General features: G+C 31.3%; 4 protein-coding genes across 5 annotated transcripts; 2 read left to right on the top strand and 2 right to left on the bottom strand.

The window, feature by feature from the left end:
* The first annotated feature begins 21 nt into the window (after positions 1-21).
* On the top strand, positions 22-13370 carry Dis3 (exosome complex exonuclease RRP44-like protein Dis3). Of its 2 annotated transcripts, XM_076407591.1 has the most exons (15): positions 22-126; positions 181-390; positions 445-612; positions 675-832; positions 890-1065; positions 1119-1342; positions 4357-4468; positions 4528-4832; positions 4885-5262; positions 7785-8050; positions 8104-8347; positions 11210-11462; positions 11518-11654; positions 12846-12998; positions 13051-13370. In XM_076407591.1, exons 2-15 carry the CDS (start codon positions 337-339, stop codon positions 13294-13296), a joined length of 2874 nt encoding a protein of 957 aa, XP_076263706.1. In that variant the 5' UTR covers positions 22-126; positions 181-336; the 3' UTR covers positions 13297-13370. The 2 variants fall into 2 exon arrangements, with proteins under 2 accessions (XP_076263706.1, XP_076263705.1); XM_076407590.1 differs by having other exon boundaries at positions 100-390.
* Positions 13288-17126, bottom strand: LOC143198411 (uncharacterized). Its single transcript, XM_076407595.1, has 6 exons — positions 16986-17126; positions 16358-16924; positions 16214-16309; positions 15985-16151; positions 13605-13842; positions 13288-13546 (listed from the first exon to the last, which is right to left on the bottom strand). Exons 1-6 carry the CDS (start codon positions 16992-16994, stop codon positions 13364-13366), a joined length of 1260 nt encoding a protein of 419 aa, XP_076263710.1. The 5' UTR covers positions 16995-17126; the 3' UTR covers positions 13288-13363.
* Positions 17127-17402: 276 nt separating this feature from the next.
* l(1)G0320 (signal sequence receptor subunit 1 l(1)G0320) lies at positions 17403-20033 on the top strand. Its single transcript, XM_076407598.1, has 5 exons — positions 17403-17604; positions 17943-18140; positions 18196-18320; positions 18375-18771; positions 19658-20033. The coding sequence occupies exons 1-5, from the start codon at positions 17541-17543 to the stop codon at positions 19741-19743; spliced, it is 870 nt and encodes a 289-aa protein (XP_076263713.1). The 5' UTR covers positions 17403-17540; the 3' UTR covers positions 19744-20033.
* A 155-nt stretch (positions 20034-20188) lies between these two features.
* On the bottom strand, positions 20189-21501 carry Tap42 (immunoglobulin binding protein Tap42). The gene is made up of 2 exons (XM_076407597.1): positions 20598-21501; positions 20189-20542 (listed from the first exon to the last, which is right to left on the bottom strand). The coding sequence occupies exons 1-2, from the start codon at positions 21399-21401 to the stop codon at positions 20315-20317; spliced, it is 1032 nt and encodes a 343-aa protein (XP_076263712.1). The 5' UTR covers positions 21402-21501; the 3' UTR covers positions 20189-20314.
* Between the last annotated feature and the right edge of the window lie 595 nt (positions 21502-22096).

Here is a 22096-nt window from a genome sequence, read left to right as displayed (position 1 = left end):
TTATAGGTAAGAGTTAAAATCTCTTATCACTATTGCTTTCAAAAATTTATATATATATATATATATATATATATATATAAATACTGACTTATTAAAAAAAGACCATGAAAATTGCGAAGGCACTTGGTAGATTAGTCCATTTATATTAGTCCATTTTTAATATAAATTCATAAATTTTAGCTCGATTTCGGTCTCGTATTCTCCGGCGAGTAGTATTTTTTAATAGGGATCCTGAGTTTTAGCTCTACATATTAATATTATAGCTGTTATTTTGTCTGATGCATCTAGACCTAACCTATCGAAAAAGTTAACCTCATTTTAATTTTGTTGTTAAACATGTTTACAACTAAGTCGTTTATTAAGAAGAATAAAATTGGCAATTTTCTTAAAGTACGTTCGAAGTGTCGTCAAAATGCACCCTATTAATGTTTGTTTTATTTTTAGAATGTCAGAGAGCACTATATAAGAGATGATATTTATTGCGGTATACCTACTTGTAACAGTTGTAAAGAGGTTTCGAATAGTAATTTATCGGAAAAACATAAAAACCAGTGCTCGTTATTTAAATACAATCATTATATAATTTTAGATACCAATATAATTTTAGATCAGGTAATCTTAGTTTATTTTTAAAACAATTATGTTTTGTGAACGTGTATGTATATTATTTTTAGATTGATGTTCTTGAAGAGCCTTATATATGCAATGTAATTATTTTGTATACTGTTTTGAAAGAAGTGAAGAATCGTAGTTTACCGATTTATAAGCAATTAAGTGCCATTATAGAAAATCCAAGTCGACATTTTTATGTCTTTATTAATGATCATCATAAGTATGCATTAGAGTTTTTAAGTTTTTCTATTACATAGACTAAATATGTTTTTTATAGAGACACATATTTGGCTGAATCAGAAGGGGAATTAATTAATGATTATAATGATCGATGTATAAGGAAAGCTTGTTCTTGGTATATATCACATCTACCGAAAGAACATTTTGTTTTTATAACTGATGATGTCAACAACAGACGATTAGCAATTCGAGAAAATATACCTAGTTATTCAAGTATTTGTCATACATTATTCTGATATTAGTTGATTTATTTTTTGTAATTTTAGTTACTGACTATGTAAAACACATTGAAAATAATTCTTTGTTAGAAGATAAGTTGTCTAGGAAAGATCACAGCAATAAAGAGGGCGTGGACGTTTATCCTCCCCATTTATCAACCGGTGACTTGCTAAATAGCATTAAGGAAGGTATCTTACATCAAGGTACATTTCGGGCGTCCAAGGATAACTTTTTAGAGGGATATGTAAATGTAGAAGGCTATAAGGATCCAGTGAGTTTGTAGTTCAATATTTTTGTTTACAATCCAAGGTTTTGTGAATGCCAGGATTATATCATTTTATGAAAGCTGCCATTTTTTATATTACAATACTAAAGTGGATAAGAACAATTAGCTGTTATGAAAAAGTTGGTCTCAGTGGTTTTGTCAGATGCCACAGCAAATACGGTCGTACTATAGTCTTAAAAATTTGATAATACCTATTCGATAGTTCGATTCATGTACTTAACTGCCAAAAAGATATGTTTGCAAACCGTTTTACAGTATATTAAATTACAAACTAGCGAAGGGAATTATCGAAACATTTGATAGTGTGATAAGATTAGGTAGTTGTATACATGCTTACGATTATTTTTCTAACAGACAGGCAGAAATAAAGTAGACACATATATACAAATTCCTCCTTGCATTAATTTTGAGAGTGAAAAGGAAAGAGATAATTTTTTGTGTGGTAGAGAACAGTTCATTTTAAATGATTTAGTGTTGCCAAGTATTTTTGTAGTAATGCCAAGTAACGAATAATAATAATTTGGAAAGTCATGAATTTAATAAAAGTTAGATATTAATTTAATATTAAAAATACATTCAACATCATTATTAACTCATAATCAGAACTCCGAAAGAGTGCATATTTCTCAATCAATACGTTGGTGCGGTAGGATTTCGAATATTTTTAGCGAAATCTTGCCAGTCACTAATCGGCATCGACTGTTATTATCTTTGACAATATTAATCTCCTATTTCTTAAATAGTTTTGTATGCATTTCGGAGTTGCTCGCTGTCTTCCACTCAAAAGGTTGATTTCATCACAGAAGTATGTGATGAAATCGTTCAGTCTTCGTTCGTCAAACATGTCCAAACCATTGTAATTTGCGTTTCAGAGTTTATTCCTCAACAAGTTCTCGGATCCACATAGAATTTGCCTTAGGCACCACATTTGAAAGACCTCAAGTTTACAGATGCCAAACTGTAACACTGTCGAATTCTCAGAGCCTTACAGAAGGACTGGCAAGTTAAGCGTTCGAAAGAGGCGGATTTTAGTCTTGGTTGTAACATTTTCTCTCTCCCACCGCACCATATTAGAGACGCAAAGTTCTTGCAGTTTTGTTGATTCGGTAATAACAAAAAAATAATCACATTATTGTATGTACACACACTAATAATTATCATACGTTTTTAAGTAAAATAAAGTCGTATTTATCATCGATTGAATGGTCTTAAATTACGGTTTAAATATACAATCATCCGTAATGTTTCTTTTGCGCGTGAAATCACCATTAAACATTTCTCCGGATTAAAAAAATCATTGCCAAAGGACATGTTTTGGACTCTATACCAGCAAACATTAATAAACGGTATTTCCAAATGTCTTCATATGCATTCTAAAATATTTTTACCAATTAAGGGTTTATTTGTAGTGCACCTATTATTTAACGTAGCGTCCGAACCATGGGAGGTTGGGATGATTTTCCTTTCCTCTGCTTTACTCTCTTTTACAATCTTGCCTAAAATTATTCGAATCCGCGGCTATCGCAGTCTTAAGGAGGCCTGTCGCCTCAACCAAGCTGAAACTGTTTAATTTTCAATGCTGCTGGAGTAGCCGCTTTAGTTACTTTTTTTATTTTACCATCTTCTTATCAAAATGAGCCCAGGTATCAATATTCCATTCAGGTATGTTTATTTAGGTATTAGTATTAGTCTCCCAAATTTGTTAGGATTTCTAGTTTTTCTTAAAAGCCAGGATGGAACATATCTGATTCATAATATTTTTTGAATGGAGCTAGCTAATAGATAATGTGATTATAACAGTGTAATCAGGCTTGAACCAACATCGAAATGGTCTTAATCCAAAATCAGAACATTGAAAAATCCTCTTCTGAGATGGAGAAGTTAGTTAGTCGGTAAAATTAAAATTATTGCCGAATACCATAGTTCGAAGCCCACGTTGAGTAAAAGTAGGACCCGGTCCAGATAAACTATTTGGTAAAAAGGAGAAAATGAAATAAATAAATAATAATTATCGAGCCGGCTTGATTGGCGCAATGGTAAAGGCGATAGGACGGTCCACCTACTGTTGCGATAGTCGTGGGTTTGAATCCTGCCGGGGCATGGTCATAAATGTATATTTGTGTTTGTTTAATATTTGTGATTGTCCTAGGCAAGAATGCAAAATCCGACAAGGAAAATGACGCCAGTCACGCCAGTAACCATGCTGGGTAAGACCTTCTGGGATGCCTTCTGGGATGATTTCTAAATTGGTCACTCGCCAGTCGGCAGGCTTAATGCCGAGGACCGTGGTTCGGAGGCCACGTTAAACTCTAGGTCCAGTCCAGATAAACCCGTAGTTGGTAAAAGGAGAAAGAATTTACTTCTTTATGTAATAATTCTAATTCTACTCTTTTACTTCTTTTTTTACTAAGATTAAGAATTTATTTATTTGCTTTAAGTACTGTACTATCTGTAAACCGATATTTGTTTCTTTTCACTCCATTAGGCTAATTTAAAAAATAATATAATAATAACAGTAGTGTCAAAATCCTCTATATTATCTATACTATTATTTACCTATGTACTTATTTGAAAGCATACGTTAATAACTATATATAAGCACATTTATCAATGAGGTCATGGATGATATGGGGAGCCGACAAAAACTAGAAATGTAAAATAAACAACGAATATAAAATATGTTCCAACGCTGCATGAAACTATATAAAAAACCTACATCGTATATGTTTATTTTTGAGTTTACTTTTATAAACTTGTATCTGTTACTACAAACAGCTTTTCGTAAAAGCCAATTGTTTTTACCTGTAATAGTGTACGAAAAAATCAGACATTATAACCATAAATAAATAACTAAGTTAATCATAACTAATTAATAATAATTTATTTATACTTATAACCTGACATAATTTTGAAGTTTACGGGGGCTTGGACTATTATGTAAATTAATTTTTTTATATATTACTTATTAATTAATATATACTAACTAAATTTTTATGTAGATTCTGCTTCAAGGAAGGAGTGGTTTAAACAGAGCTGTTGATGGCGATATAGTTGCTGTCCAAATTTTTAATAAAGACGAATGGATTTGTCCTAGTGGCATAATATTGGAAGGTATGATGTTATTTTGTATGCCTGTCTGTGTGTTGGTTTACATTTAATTGCGTATTCAGACGAGGCAGTGTCAGGAGAAAATATAGATGATGTGGAAGAAAAAGAGAAAGTTTTAAAAGAATCCGTACCAAAAAATTATGAAGAAATTCAACCTACGGGAAAAGTTGTTGGGATCATTAGGAGGAAATGGCGACAATACTGTGGGATATTGCAGGGAGGTACGGAGGGCGTCTATCAATTGTTTGTACCAGCCGATAGAAGTATACCGAAAATTAGAATTGAAACTAGACAGGCTGAATTTCTAAAGACTCAGAAATTTATTGTTACTATTGATTCATGGCCTAGACATTCCAGATATCCTCACGTAGGTACACACTGTAGTGAGTCATCATCAATTAACCAAATCATTTCTTTAGGGTCACTTTGTCAGGGCCTTGGGGAAGATTGGAAGCCAAGAGACGGAAAATGAGGTCGTTTTATTGGAGCATGATATTCCTCACAGTCAGTTCTCTGAGGATGTATTAAGTTGCTTGCCTAAGTTGCCATGGATTATTACCGAAGACGATGTCAAGAAACGTGTAGATTTGCGTGGAATTGATATATGCTCAGTTGATCCACCAGGATGTACGGACATAGATGATGCTCTGCACTGTCGGCCAATAGATGGAGGCAGACTGGAAGTTGGAGTTCATATTGCAGATGTATCTCATTTTATAAGACCGGGAACAGCGATAGATATTGAAGCAGCATCAAGAGCAACTACAGTGTACTTAGTAAATAAACGTATAGATATGGTAAGTGCTCTTATAGATAACTAGACAAAAGCTTCAAAAAAAGGTTAAAAAATCCACAGAAACATTTTTTACCATGAATTTTTCGCCAGATATTTATGTTTTAAGAATATAAACAATTCAAATAGGTGCGGGATCCCTGGTTAACATAATTTCAACTCTTATAGTCATTGTAAATAAAAAATATAGATATTTTGATATACCTAATGTAACTTTTATATATCTAAGTAGTTTACAATAAAAAAAAGAAGGTGGTGAAGAATAAATAAGTAAAAGCAACCAAACTTAAGAAACGAAACAACTTTATTTATATACCCCCCAATATTTCTAATGTAAACATTTTTACAAAAACACTTTTATTTTATTGGTTTGCAATTAATTTTTTATTGGTGTATGTATATTAGGTAGTATATTAGATATATTAGCTTAAACGTATTCCGATAATTTTTTTGATTTTAAAAAGAGATTAGAGAAAATTAGTATAATATATATGAACCAAAATATTTTCCCTCGTTTTCTACAACTTTTCCTATCTTTCTGGTAACACAGTGTGTTTTGCAACTCTTCTGTCTTGCATCCCATGCAACGTGTGATGTGTGATGGTACATGTTTTGGTCAAGTTTTATATCCGCGTGGAAGCTATTTCCTTTCTCTTGGATCTTATCTATTACATATAGACGTCTAGGGACAGTTGCTTTAGCAGCTGCTAACCTGCCTGATAATTTTTTGAGAGTTTAACCTGGGTTCCCGTAAATTAAATATTGTAATTCATTGTCTTCGAGGTTTTTTGGTTTAGTTTGGTTTCATCAATCAAGAAATTTCGTAATATCGACAATGGTTGGCTCGTTGGTTACCGTTTCCAGCGTCTTTGTTTCGATTTGTTTATCGCTAGATTTTTTGGTGTCTTTTGTATTTTTATTGCGTAGTGTTTTCTTGAGATTTTTTGAGCTTTTAGTTGAGCTTGAAATAAATTTTTTTGGTATACTATACATGTTATTGCGGTATTACATTGGTTTCTGCATTGAATTGTATGATGTTTACGAACACACTTTACACATTTAGGCAGTTTGTGCATTGGGTGTACTATTATTTTTCTTCGGGGGCTCGACTTTTGTCTTCTACACAATTACAGACTATCTACTAGATGTTTTATGTCATAAATGGGTTTATTGTTTTAGTTTTGTATCATATCTCGTAAAATAGTTGAAAGGTCTTAATATGTTTTCGCTATTTAAACTTGTCATATTTTTCACTATAGAGGTAACGGTCGCTACTTCATGTCTGTGAGCCCTCTACATCGCATTTAGTATCGTCCAGGTTTGTTAACGGTAACTCTCTAATAACGCTGTACCACTTATAACTTTTTAATTGATATATGTGGAATTCTAGTTTATTTGTCATCTCTTTATTATATTTTATGTGAATGAGATGTTTCTTTATATTTCTATAAACTATTTCATTTGTAATAGTAACGTTAATGTCATTATTTGACACCTATTTGAACTGTACTTGGTTAGTGGCGATTCTTTTTTATCTGTTTCCTGTATAGATTATAATTGCCAATATTGCTTACCTGAATCGGGGTAGGCAGATGAATTTTATCTTCTTGCTTCTTTTTTTGATGTTCTCTAGAATGTTTCCTTGATGTTTTCTTACTAGCGGGGAAGGTGTCATCTCCGACTGCTTCCTCTTATCCTTGTTCTTAAATTCTGTCCAATCGTACTGTTCACCTACCTCTCATTCTAATTGATCCTCGTTGATGAAATACTGTTGTACGTAGTTTTCACCTTTTCTTGGTGTCTCCTGTATGTTTTGTAACTCATCTTGTAATCGTATAGCTGCTAGCTCATTGGTTTTTGGTTTAACTGCTGATTAGTTGTTTTTTAATTGATTGTTTTGTTCCAGAAGTGCATTTGGATCCATTTTGTATAATATTTCTAATGTATTTTTTCGCTAGACTTTTTGTTTCAACTGTCCGATTATTATAAGCGCAGAACGTGGCATGTATTCACATCACTTTAGGTTGACCAAATCACCGTACTCTGTTTCTGGGAAGTCTTTGAAATCGCTAGCTTATAGTTGACCGTAATAAAATACAGATGTATTTTTTAATATTTGTAGAGAGTTATTTTCAGGAAAACCGATAAAGATTGTAAACAAAAATTCTAATTGCAGTATCATTGCGACGTGCAGATGTCATAAATTTTTATGTCGCAATGGCATTTTTATTAAGGATCATGGATCATTAAATGCAAATTAAAGGAGTTTTCATAAAGTAGCAGTCTGAATTAAGAGCGAATTTCCAAGAATACTTGAAATTTCGAAACATTCTTTTATGGACATGTTATTAAACATTTAGACATTGAAAATATGCATTAAATCGATTTTTCAAACTTTTAGATCAGAATACCATCTTAATATAATAAATATTGTTTTATAGTTTTGGTGAACTTTTGCCGTATAAATAACTTTGACCTAATCGCTTATTTTAAATCGCCCGACATAAATGAATAAATTGAAATTAGGTTCCCGAATTGTTGAGTTCGAATTTGTGTTCGTTGAGAGGAGGCGAGGAAAGGTTCGCTTTTTCGTGCGTCTGGGAAATGGATCACGATGCCAACATACTCAATACAAGATTCCACAAGAGTATTATTAAATCTAAGAGGGCCATGACCTACGAAGAGGCCCAGTTAACCATCGACGATAAAACCAAAACGGACTCTCTAGCCGAGTCGCTTCGAAATTTGAATAAACTAGCGAAAATCTTGAAGAGGAGAAGACTTGAAAACGGGTACGTAAACATATAAGTGGTTGGTTAATAATGTATACTAAACAAAATCGTAGCGCTTTAGTATTGGCTTCAACTGAGGTGAAAATACTTATGGACTCCGAGACCATGGAGCCGCTAGACGTTGAAGTCAAGAAGATGTACGAAACAAATTCGATGGTGGAAGAGTTCATGTTGTTGGCGAATATAAGTGTGGCGGAGAAAATTTTACAGGACTTCCCCGATTGCGCCATGTTGAGGCGTCATCCGACACCACCGGCAGCCAACTTTGATCCTTTAGTGAAAGCCGGAAAACACTTGGTTAGTATTATAATAGGCATGCGAAAAAGTAATTTCATCATTTTTCATATTTTTTAAAGCTTATATATAATTTTTCCATCCGTGCATATGTAACTGAACTACTAAATGGATGGACCGATTTTGATGTAATTTTGTGTGTGTTTATTTGTATTCGAACATGGTTTATAGTCACAATTAGACCTGGTAATATTAATGGCAATTTTGATATCAATTGGCTTATATCTGTCGGAGTGACATTTTCAAAATCACCGCCGCAATAATGGCTATTGCTATATGTAGAATTAATTAATTATTGATATATTGTTTGTAATATTAAAAGTAATACGTGTTGTTTTCGACATATCAATCTAAACTGAACTTATTGACTACCGAAGATGGACAAGATATGGTATATAATTGGCTGGTTGAGTACAGGCGCACTTAAGTAAAATGAATAACATTTCAATTTAATTTGTCATTTTATACATGCTCATATTTCGTAAGGAAGTAAATATAGTTAATGATATTGTTTCTTTTTGAAAAACAATTAATCGAATCGAAACATCACTAATATACTTATTTACTTCACTAAACAACTTAAAATAATATAAATAAAAGCTGAGTACTGAAAAGATTAATGAAAATAAAAGATACAAAACAAAGTTGAAATAAAATACGGTATATTTTACTGTCAAAGAAACAGCATCGATACATTCAATTATGGATATTCATATATTATTCATGTACTTCATCTGCGTTTGGTGTTTTATACCACCTATCTGCTAAATATACATACAAATATAAATATACCTCACAGTCTGGACTCTCTTTTGTTACTTTATATTTTTCATTTAGTAGGATCTACTTTGCAACTCCAAACATATTTAATATTGCCTACAAGTGTCAGTCAGTACCCATTACTCATTATGCACCATATTTTTTAATAAATATAATAATTATGATTTTTATTCATTTTAGTTAAGTTTTCGAATGAATTTGGTACCAGTAACATATAGTACCAGATACTCAATATATATTCATAAACTTAATTTATCGTATCACTTTCTTTATAAATTGTTCATTTCTTGGATTGTCATTAAAAAAAAAAAAACTAGTGTGTTCTGTTTACATTTTATTAGAAATTAATAAGTAAGTGAATACACATCCATAGAATTAACAAATAATAAACAAAACCAGTTATAGAATATCGTAATGAAGATGCGCAGAACAAACCAATCATATACTACATTTTGTTCACTTTATAGTAATCTACTTGACCTTAATACCCATAATACTTCCAATTGGGCCAAAAGCAATAAAGAAAAGATTGACATTTTCTAAAATCTCTGCCGTGTGAAAATATTGCAATCAGGGAAGTTAAAAAAATAATAATGAGAGAAAAATTGGAAGAGCTCTTGGATATGAGTTAATAACCGGAAGAATTTAAAAGAACTATCAGAGAACGGTGTAAATTTATCAAAATTTATAATTAACTCAATATTATGAATGAATTATTTGGAGAATAGCAAAAATAATAATGATTCTGAAACCAGGAAAACACATCAGAAGATGTCACGTCCTAATGGTCTATAAGATTACTACCGATGATCTCTAAAGTTTTGGAGAAATTATACATAAATAACCTTAATAATATAATAGAAAAAATAAAGATTACTCCAGAAGATCAGTTTGGGTTTCGTAATAAGCACAGGACTATGGAATAAGTGCATAGACTTGTAAACAAAACAAATATGAACTTACGTGCCAACAGATATTATTCAGCTGTATTCCTGGGCATATCTTAGGCTTTGAATAAAGTATGGTAGACAGGATTACAGGTTAAATAAAAAAACTTCTTCCTCATAGACATTTTCAATTACTAAAATATTACCTTACAGATAAACATTTCACTAAAAAATAAAACGATGAATTATGAATTCTTAATTGAATTACATCCAATATATTCAGGAGTTCCGCAAGGCTGTGTACTAGGTTCGATAATGCATGTGCTATATACCTATGATCACAAAAATCACTATTTGGGAAACATATGCAGATGACACAGCCATCTCGGCATCTCACGAAGATTCAATAACAGCATCAAAGAATACCTTGATAAAATACAACCGTGGCTAAAGACTATTAAAGCAAATATTAACTATATAAAACAAAATCTAACCATGCAATAGTCACTCTAGGTAGAAGAACATGCCTGCCAGTGAATAGCAATAAATGTCAACTTTCCCAAGCCGGGGATGCTAAATAACTTGGTATGCATCTAGAGTCGGATCTAACCTGGATTAAGAACATACTTGCTAAACGAAAACAACTTGGACTTAAACTATATCATATGTATTGATTTATCGGGCGCAAATCCAAGTTATCATTAGAGGTATGCTATGTGAATCATTACTTAAACCTATTTGGTCATATGGCTGCAAATCTAATATAGCCATCATACCGATTGCAAAACAAAGTGTTGCGTGACATTGTCGATGCTTCATACTATGTCTCTGATGAAGCGATAACGAATAATATAACGCGATATCCATCTAGAACCTACAACGAGCGTAATTCAAAATGTTTTTTAAGTACTTTAAAAGAGTGCCAGTGAACCCCAATGTTTTCACACATTCAATCAGTTAAATATGTGACGTGTTAGACTAAAATGTTTAACACCATCCGATCTGGTTATAGTACATATATAGACATTAACATAACATGTAGAATAGGACTAACTAATTGAGATATTTTACACAAGAGATCACTTAGTGATGTTATTTTCTAGATGTCATATATATAATATAATCATAAGAAATGCTTATTTTCCACCGGGCAGATTGTTAAACCATTTAAAAGTAATGGGAATATATTCATTTGTAGGGTTTTAATATTGAAATTGATACGGGAAAGAATCTAGCCACGTCTTTAGATAAGGCGTGTAATAAAGAGAACCCATATCTGAATACCATGTTAAGGATGTTAGCAACGCGATGCATGTTGCAAGCCGTTTATTTTGCCAGTGGGACCTTGCAAAAAAACGATTATTATCATTATGGTTTAGCGGTGCCGCTGTATACACATTTCACCTCGCCCATTCGGAGATACGCGGATATAATAGTACACCGATTATTAGGTAAGAAAATATTAGTGGTTGTAAGACGTCTCATTACATGTGTTTGATGTTTCAGCTGTGAGTTGTGGTTCGGATAGTACATATCCCGATTTACTAGATAAACAAAAGACTACCGATCTGTGTCAAAACTTAAATTACAGGAATCGCATGGCACAGTATGCTGGTAGAGCGTCGGTGGCTTTTAACATTCATGTAAGTTTCATATGTCAGTACTTTAAAAGTAAGCGCGCACTTGTTCGCATCAACCGGATCGTATTATTTAACATATTATATACTATCATTATTACTTTAATATATTTTTTATGATGGGCTAGTTGAGTGCAGACGCACTTAAATAAAATGAATAACATTTCAATTTAGTTGGGTTATGTTTGACATTTTTATTATTTACATATCCGTATTTCGTTGAGAAATAAATTTAGCTGAGGTTTATCTTTGAAAAACAAAAAATTACAATGCGAATTCAGTTATCGATATTTTACAGGAATTAATAGATTTGTTGTTGTAATTAATAAGTTGGAAAACGTAAGTTAAAATAATGTCAAATATTACTTGATTAATATAATATTGTTCAAATTTATTAATATACCTTTATTCTTCACTAAATTACTGAAAATCATATAAGTAAAAGCTTTTAACTGGGGTAGTGAAAACACGAATGAAAACATTTCAATACCGAAATAACAGAATCCGTATATTAAGTTATCTACATTCACATATTATTGATCTATTTCCTTTGCATTTGCTTTTACTACATCATCGACGTGCTCTAAATGGCCCTTGCATATCTGGAATATTATCATATTGTCATTATTTATTAGAATTATGAAATGACGTTATCCGTATGGATAATATCCTATTAGATGAAATTCCATTTTAACAATCCATCCCATACGAATGTATATGCGTTGTCATTTCAAATCCCTATGTGTCACTTTGACGTATAAGACGGACGGAATACAGGAAAATATATAATTACGTAAAGCACATATTGGATGCATAGTAAGGATCGAATTGTATGTACTCGAATTGTAAATAATCGTCTTTCGGTGGGAGGAGTTCATTCTGTAATAGTCTAATTTCTCCTGTGGTTTCTTGGTGAATTTTAGCACATATCATTTTTCAATATTTTATATATTAAAATCCTTTATAACTTATTCCTAGAATTCTTCCTATTTACTATAAAAATGGGTTAATTCTTCTATTTCATACTATACTTTATATTATTTTTATGAGGCAATTTTTTAATATAAAAATTACTTGCTAATATAGAAAATTCGAAAAAACAGGATCAAGTGACAGGAAAATTAAACCCCTGGCTGCCGAGTACAGTTTTTTTTAGCTATCGTAGTATGTGATTGTTATCGTAAAATTTTGTTGCAGTTGTTTTTCAAAGGAAAACTTAACGACGAAGAAGGCTACGTCCTATTCGTTAGGAAAAACGCGCTACAAATTCTAATTCCAAAGTATGGATTGGAAACTACCTTGTATCTAGTTAAAAAAGGAGAAAACAGTACTTTTGAATACGATGAAGAGGTAAAATAAATTTAGGAGGGAACAATCCTCGAATAAACCGTGATTTTTTTAGAACCAATCTCAAAGAAGCGGCGATGTTGTACTACATGCGTTCGACCCCGTTACAGTACGTTTGAAGCTAGACTCTAGCAATATTCAGCACGAGAAGTTTGTGTTGCAACTGGTCAAGCCCGTCATTCCCGGTTTTAGTGTACTTCCCATAAACGAATTACAGGAATCTAGTGAACCAAATACGGCGATTGAAAAGAAACGGAAAAGCGACAACTTCAAAACCAGTAAAAAGAATAAATCAAAATAAGTAACAGTTTATTGATGTGTAAATCAACAACATTTGATTGTGGTAAGGTTACAATAAAAATAATTTTTCAAAAATTGTTCTTTTCCAACTTTCCTCCGCCCATTACAGCCTTTTTTCCATCCAAAGAAAATCCAATCAGGTTAGTAGGATCTCTTGTGTTTCCATATAAACATGTAATGCAACATAAATTGTCAAACTCTGATTTCAAAAGGTGAATTTTTTGCCCCTCTCTAGAATATCCTAGTAAGGCCTGAAATATACAATATTACAGAATGAAATTGATACCGTTTATGCTATAGGTATCCTACCTCATCATCATTTTCTAAAAGCCATTTAGAGTCCTCCTCTGGTTTGTCCCCTAATCCTTTTAAGTCCTTTAAAAAATGACTGACACTTTCATAACCCTGCTGATGGCAAATGGGTGCTAAAATTCCCGTAGGTCTTTTACCCTGCCTGGTACGACAGATGGAACAATTGCATATTCCACGACAAACTGGACAAATCCAATTGGGATCTTTTAAGGCAACGGCAGCATCTTCTCCATACCTGCTCAAAACAAATTTTATAATATATATTTATGCTATATATTACAATAAACGCCCGCTTCGCGGTGGCTCAATCTTATTAGGTTTATTAAAGGAATCAATATTATTATTTTTGTTACATTAGTATTCTAGCATACATAGGTTACTATGGGAACACATATTGAATTGTTCCCAAAATCAAATCAAATTAACTGAATTCCTGTATAAGTGGAATGAACTTTTCTGTTTCTTCAAAAAAAGATAATATAATAAATTACATATATACATATAACAGAATGAATGAAAGATATATTTATAGCTTCTTCTATTACTAGCTTCTTATCAACTAGTGTTTATCTATACTTGGTATTCAGTCTTACCGAGCCTGTTACTGGCGTGACTGAGAAGGTTTTTCTTGTCGGATCTTATATTCTGACCTAAAGGCAAATCACAAACAAATTTATAACCGTGCCCCGGCGGAATTTCACCAGTGACTATTGCGGAACTTGGAGCACCATCAAATCATCCTAACCATTAGGGCTACCAAGCAAGTGAAAGATTAATGAAAACAGTGACATGTGAAAAAATATAATCTTTTTATAACATCTGAAGTGTTTTCTACGATAAAGGGCGTTTTCACATCCGCCGGCACAACAGATCAGTACGTACTTTCACACTTACCGGTACGACAGCGTTTGTATTGTATTACATAGAAGGAAGTTATGTAGAAGAGTTATTTATTCTGGTTCTCAATTACGAAACATACCACATGTTAAAACAAAACCAACTAACAGGACAGAGACCACGTGTTTTGCAAATTATTTTGTAAGGAAGTTATGAAAGATATAAATTTTGTTAAATAAAAAAATAATAGTACGTACCTTTTTTTTCGTTTCCCTTTAGGATAATTGGTCATATCCACTAAATATTCAAAAACTTCTTGCCAGCTTTTGTCTCTAAGTATTTTGTTTTTATTATTTTTATTAGTCTTGTCCCATATACAAGACTTTGATTCTATTAATTCAATTAGTGTTACAATATCATATTTAAAGCTAGAAATTTTCCTCTTTTAAACTTAAAAATATTTCTGTACACAATAAAAATCGGCACCGACACGTCGTTGGCTCCAACGACACGATACCGATATATCAATCGGTGAAAGGGTTCCATTTATTTACGTGAGACGCGTCCACCGACATCGTTATCGGTGTCGTGCCGGCTGATATAAAAACGCCCAAACTAAAAATCCAATTGTCAAATCATACTTATCTGTCAGCCATCTATATATAGTCATTTGTCGGATATAATTTAATTTGATTCCATTGAATTCATTTTAATTCTATAAATCATTTTAATCTTAAAATACGATGTTTACTGTCGTTTAAACTATCGTATTGTTTAATTATATTTTAATATAGTAGGTATTTAGCTCAATGGTTTGATAAATGTCGGGCAATTGGTTCATATCGGTTACCCTTGTTGCCCCGGTGTTACAATATCTTTAAAAATTGACTGGCAGGAATTATAAGCAAAGATAAAAAAGAGATACCCAATTCTCGGGCCCATTTAGTCAATGTTTTGTTTAAATCAGAGGACTGTTATATGGCATGCCAAAGAAAAACAAATTAGTTTTGCTACCCCTTCAACAATGTGTGCAATTTACATTCACTTCTATACATACAATCACCTAGGCTAAATATAGAAGAATTTTATATTTTTAAATATATTTTTATATATAGATACTATCTTAGAAATATATAGGATTTTTAATCATCCTGTATTTTCAAATTGGTTAGGTAGCTTAGTAAAACTCTTCGATGACTAAACCCATTGACTACTTTTCTGGTTTTGCTACCACGAATATATACAATCGGAATTGATATATAAAAATAAATTAAATTATACTAAAATTAAAATTGGACTCATCATAAGAATATTCATTTCCTGTTCTAACTTCAAAACTATTAGTGTATATATACAGACATTATCTTAAAACATATTATTTAACATATTTTAAGTCTAAATTTTAAACTTTTATTTGATATATTGTAACTATTACTAAATTTCAAATTAATTCTATCCATAGTTTTGAAAATCCCATAACAAGTTAGTCAGTTCTATTTCTCTTATATGTATGTATAAATTATATATGTAATAATGATACCTATTTTTAATGCAGACTCCACAGAACATTCCCTGAATTCCCACACAACTTAGACTCCTGCAACAAGTCTTTTGATCCAGGGTTTTCTGTCTACACTGATGACACGTTGTACCTTCTGTAGAGTATACTTTTCCTTTAACTCTTAATGCTATTTTGTCTATCATTGCCTGTAAGAAAACATCCCTTTAACAGTAATATAAAAGATAAGTTTTAATGTTTATAAACTCACTTGTGTAACATCTTCAACAGGTATAATTATATGACTCTCAGCTGCTCTTTTATTTACAGATTTTCGTTTTGGTTTATTAACAACATCTTCCAAGTCCTACACACAAATTTTAATATTAAACTATAAACAGTTTGTATACCATACCTCCAAAGAGTAATCATCAATGTTATAATTTGGTCTTTTAAAATATGTTGATCTTAAAGTTTCATGAACACCATCCAAATCATTCTCGTTATAATCAGGGTCCTTATTTCGTAATCGGGATGATTTCCTTATCACATTAGGAATAAGACCTCTATATTGAAATGCTACATCTCCATTACCTCTCTTTTTTTTGTGCTTTTTAAATGGACCTTTGAGAGTATTTTGTTGAATTATTCTACTCTGAGCTTTAAAATGGTTTTCTAACTCTGGATTTCTAATGGAGTTCAATAAAGCATTCATGGCTTCGATATTTTGACGTCTTATTTCTTCTAGAGAATCACCCACATCACTGTGTCCATCTGAGTTATCATCATTTTCTCCTGAGGAGTTTAGCTCGGGTTCTCTATCAGAACTGCATTTTAAAAATGAATTTTCGCTTTTCCCAGTCATTGCGTCAACTTTTATTTTAATCGTTTTACGTTTAGACAAGTCGTCAGGTTGAAATTCTTTTTCCAAGCTTTCTGGCGATTCAATTGGTGAAAAACTCGGTGACAAAATATCATCGAACTGCAAATTTATTTAAAAATATATAAGTTTAAATAATTAATGTTATAACTTTAAAATTTACCTCTTCCATAATTTAAAACTTACAAAACAAAATTAAAAAATAACCAAACGAACTCAAACAATATTTTGAAAATAACGTCTAACAAGCTTTTAAAATATACCACGTGACACTTGGTTATTTGGCGCCTAAAAATATCGATACTTACGTTGACATATTTGTGGATATTTAAAAAAAGTTAAAGATATTTTTAATAAAGCTTCAAAATCAAATTTTCGGTCTACATGGTAATAAAGAATTTCGATATTTTTCATTCTCCAATATATTTTGAAATATCCGAAGTAGATATATCGATATATTTCTGCACAGTCGATTAAATTGACGCTCCTCCTAACATCTTCTATTCCTGTAGTGGCCACTGAGATCTACATTTTCTGAATCTGTGATAAACTTGTCAACGTCATTAGAAATGTGTAGGGGGGGTTGCCATGTGTACGATAACTTCCACGTAGATCTGAGGTGGGCAAAAATTTGTCTTAGTGGTCGTGGAACGGTGCCTTAGTTGTTCTGTTTGTTACAGTGTTTTAGATCAAGTGGCTCTGTGGAAAGTATTTCAAAATGAAATATTTTTTCCTTTTTTCTTTATTAATTTTACCGGCGGTAATATTTATGTTCGATAATGGTGAGTTTATGTTTTGTTAAAATATAGGAGAAAGTTACTTTGGCCCTTTTACGTGGCACGTATTTTGAATAAAAGATGGACTACTTTATGTTAAATATACTATATATCGTGTTAAAATAAAAGCTGCATTGTAGCTCTTCCAAAAATTATAACAAAATTTTGAGCATATGTTGAGGTTACCTTTTTGATATCTTATATTAGTTCAATTTATTTTACTATATCCATTCCTAGACTATAACATCTGTAATAAGAATGTACTTAATTATTTAATAGTAACTATATAAATTGATCTATTAAATTTAAAGCATAATTGTTTTATTGTAATTACATTTATGTAGGAAACAAACATATGGCTTTTGCTGAAGACCCAATTGATGAGGAAGAAGCTGATGTTGAGGGTGAAGTAGAGGAAGGAGATGTTGTGACTACCGAAAGTGAAGAAGAGGATGAAGAAGAGTTACAGTCACGAGCTTCACCAGATGCAGATACTGTACTTTTATTTACAAAACCTAGTTCACAAGGAGCCTCTCAATTAGGCAAGTTATCTTGAGGTTTTTCTGTAAAGTCTAAGAATTAAGAGTAACTTTTTAGAGCTTGTTGCTGGTACACCAGTTGAGTTCCTAGTTGGTTTCCGCAACAAAGGTGAAAAGGACTTTGTAGTTGATACAGTTGATGCTTCATTTAGATATCCAATGGATTTTAACTTCTTTATACAGGTTTGTTTAGAAATATTTTTCCTTGCATAGTTATTATTTGTCTTATTTTTGTAGAACTTCTCAGCTATTGGTTACAATAAAATAGTAAAACCAGAAGAGGAAGCTACATTTTACTACAGTTTCATACCAGCAGAGGCCTTTGCTGGAAGACCTTTTGGATTAAACATTAATTTGGTTTACCATGATATCTCTGGCAATGATTTCCAAGAAGCTGTCTTCAATGAAACAGTACAAATAATAGAATTGGATGAAGGCTTTGATGGTGAAACATTCTTCTTGTATGTTTTCCTTGCCGCTGGTGTGGTTCTTCTGTTGGTTATCGGTCAACAGACTCTGCTTTCTGTTGGTAAAAAACGTCCAACAAAGAAAGCGGCACCTGTCGAAACCGGTACCAAAAATCCTAACAATGTTGATTATGATTGGTTACCTGCTCAAACTTTGGCAAGCTTAAGTAAGTATTGATTATTTAATACATTAGTAAGTGATATTTATGAAAAGGTCTTTTTAAATAATCGAATTATAATTCGCCAAAAAAAATATTTCACAAATTGAATTTTTGTACCATAACTAACATATTTTCGCTATAATTAAAGATAGGGTATAATTATCCAAAAATTAAGAAGTGGTTAAAGAAATAGTTATAACTAGTATTATTATGTAATGGGGCGTCAACTTTTATTCTGTTTTTGTGTGCTTAAGTTAGCTAGTATTATAGATATACTTAAATAATGGCTCTCCATAGTGGATGTTATGTAGTTCAATTATTTTAAGTGTATGCAATCTGCAATGCACAATATATAAAATAACTTAATATTTTTTATAGATATTTTATATATACAAAGTTGCTGAATTCCGCCTCCTATATTCCGGTGCGGATGGAGTTATAGGAACCTTATTTCTGAATCAGCCCTCATATAATTAATTAGATTTTTTATTGTGTCTTTATTTCTTTTATATTCGCATATATACCTAGAAAATCTTTGTGATTTAAGTCAAGCTAAAACAAAATTTACAAGCTACCATGTAACAATTTACAGGCAAATAATCTAAAATCAAAGGTTATAATGCAATTTAAAATACGAAAACACATTTACATATAGTGTACAGTACAGTAATATATAGTGGATATATATATATATATATATATATATATATATATATATACATTAATTGGCAAAAACTATATATTCTATATTATATATTTTATTTTGTTTTTGTTTAGAGGTATTAAAATATCTTGATATTTCTAGTGGATAACATACATCGTAACATACATAATATACATTGATTATATATATTATCATTGCTTTGCAAAACCGTGTTTTTTTCCTTTACAGATAGGGAAAAAAATCAGAAATCACCCAGAGCTGCCAAAAATCAACAAAGTCCCAGGCAGCGCAAGCGAACCAAGGGATCAGAATAAAGACTTATTACTTCCAAATGAACAAGCAATTTCAGTTTAATAAGTCATCGACATCTTTTTCACTTTACTTCATCATTAAATGTATGAGTTTTGTTTCCATAAAATAAACTTCATCAATATTTATATTGTTTAGGATTATAAGATATTTTGTTAATCTTATAGACCACATCAGAGGTTGTATTTGTAGTGCTGAATGTTGAGATTGTATCATTTTTATAATATTCATTGTAAATATTTAATTTACCACAGTGGTAATGGATAAGAACTGAAATAAATAATTTTTTTTAATAGTACGTTTTTCTTTCCTCTAAAAATATCACCTGTCATTACATATTTTAATGATTTGTTTTGGCAAATGATAAGTTAATCATTTTTGTTATTGAAATAATTTATATCTGAAATATATGCCAAATCTTAAATGATCGAGTGTTTCAACATATAAAAATTAGATATAAGATAAATTTATTCCTGCAACTTATAAAACTTGAGTCTTTTAATACTAACAAAATTTTTACAAAATATGATCAAGAATTAACACAATTTTAATCAAATACAGATATACATTAGATTTTTAGCTTCTGTTCATTCTGTTACCCCAACCCCTTCTATGTTCGTCGTGATATTCATCTTTAGCTCTCATTCTTTCAATATTTTCCTCATCATCCTCTTCAATTTTATTTTCTAAATCTTCCTCTTCTTTATCCTCTTTGTTCAGTGACATTCCAGCGAGAGCTGCCTCTTGGAGGCTCATAGGTCCAGTTTTTGGTTTATTGGGGTCAGGAAAAACACCTTCAGCAACCTAAATCCAATAGTCAGTTTACTTCAAAGAAATTAATTAAGTCTTCAAAATATACCCTTTTATCGTAAAATTCTTGAACTGTCATTGTTGGTAGTGATGGATAACCAGCTCCATAAATTGCCTTTTGAGCTGCATCCCTGGTAATAATAATAGGTTTTAGAGGTGGTGGAGGCTCTCTTTTTGGTTTGGGTAAATCATCATTTTTCAAGTTAGCCATATGCTCTAAAATAGGCTTTTCCATCTCCATACTTGCTAATTCATCTACTATATCATGAATAAAGACTTTAATCATTGTAAGAAAGTAATTACGCTTAATATCCTCATCAGCATGTTCATTCTCAACATTTTTTTTCAAATTCTCCAATTGAGTCTTTAAGTTCTTTTGTTCTTGAAATCTCTGAATTTTATTTGCTCTTGTATTTACTGCACGTGCCAATAGCTCCAGCTCAGTTTTTGATGAATTATCATCGTCCTGACTTTTATTACACTGGTAATTACTCAATCCATAATTATTTGTTCTTTGTAGAAAATCTTTGAAATATACTTCACCAACGTCCAGTACTTCTTTGCGAGACCTCGAGGTGATTTTTATTGTTAATAAACCCAATAATGCAGGTAAAAGTAAGTATTGAATATCGTTGGTGGCTAACTCTTCTATACTTTCATTTGTGCTAAAAATATCTGCCACTGATACCAAACGTGTAGCTTGTTCCAAGATGCCGATTGCCTTCTTAACATCCCTCTGGATCTCTGGGCAATTTGTAGGTTGGTTGGAGTTTGATATTTTATTATATAAATCTAAACCTTCGTGAAATATTGTATGAAGCGTTTTTGCTACATCTTCATTAGTCTCTGTCATTTTTATTTTCTCCAAATAATATAATCTAAAATCGTTAGGCGACTTTAACAAAGTTAAGATAATAATAACAAATAAATAATATTGATCGATAATAAATTGTATAATCGAAAAATATCGATTAGTGTCGGAAGTTTTAATGCAAATCGACTATTTCTTTATTCGATTTGGAACGTTTTTAATTTAGTGGAAAGAAAATGTCTTTATTAATTTTAATGAAAAGAAAATAATTATTTCCTAAATATGAAAATAAAAAATACAACATAAATAATAATATAAAATTATCAAAAGTTTATTGGCATACTTATATAATTCAGAAATATTCAAAAAATTGATATATCGGCTTCAATATTCTAATAATATCAACAGATCGGAGAATATTCATATAATTTTTTAAATATATTTATAATATATTTTTTGCAGCAATCATAAAAAGTAACGATATATAAAAAAATACTGAAAAACAACGATATTTCAACTATATTTTTAACAAGCCTTTAAATTATGCCTTAAAATATAATAACTGGGCACCAGAAAAATTATAAATCTTTAAAATTAAATATAAAAACACCTATGCCGGCTTGGCTAGCGTAGTGGTAAAGGTGACAGGACGATTCACCTTCTATTAAATTATAATTAATTATACTAAGAAAACCGCTCAAAACCGTTAAAATTAAGCACAAAAAAATTCATTTTAA

The sequence above is a fragment of the Rhynchophorus ferrugineus genome, unplaced genomic scaffold, assembly GCF_030347505.1.
Source record: "Rhynchophorus ferrugineus isolate W39M unplaced genomic scaffold, kcgeb_rfMv2 rfM6, whole genome shotgun sequence".
NCBI classification, from domain to species: Eukaryota; Metazoa; Arthropoda; class Insecta; order Coleoptera; family Curculionidae; genus Rhynchophorus; species Rhynchophorus ferrugineus.
Note: the sequence above shows the minus strand (reverse complement) of the source record. Positions and strands in the feature narration are given on the sequence as shown.

What these genes read in the sequence shown, in the direction of transcription:
- LOC143198411 (XM_076407595.1), bottom strand. An exon ending in TTGATGATTACTCTTTGGAG is followed by an intron (nt 16,310 to 16,357) that starts GTATGGTATACA and finishes ATTTGTGTGTAG; the next exon opens with GACTTGGAAGATGTTGTTAA. An exon ending in CTGTTGAAGATGTTACACAA is followed by an intron (nt 16,152 to 16,213) that starts GTGAGTTTATAA and finishes GTTTTCTTACAG; the next exon opens with GCAATGATAGACAAAATAGC.
- Dis3 (XM_076407591.1), top strand. Translation starts at nt 337, where the DNA reads ATGTTTACAACTAAGTCGTTTATTAAGAAGAATAAAATTGGCAATTTT. An exon ending in GACATTCCAGATATCCTCAC is followed by an intron (nt 4,833 to 4,884) that starts GTAGGTACACAC and finishes TCATTTCTTTAG; the next exon opens with GGTCACTTTGTCAGGGCCTT. An exon ending in AGGAGAAGACTTGAAAACGG is followed by an intron (nt 8,051 to 8,103) that starts GTACGTAAACAT and finishes ACAAAATCGTAG; the next exon opens with CGCTTTAGTATTGGCTTCAA.
- Tap42 (XM_076407597.1), bottom strand. Translation starts at nt 21,401, where the DNA reads ATGACAGAGACTAATGAAGATGTAGCAAAAACGCTTCATACAATATTT. An exon ending in AAGAATTTTACGATAAAAGG is followed by an intron (nt 20,543 to 20,597) that starts GTATATTTTGAA and finishes TATTGGATTTAG; the next exon opens with GTTGCTGAAGGTGTTTTTCC.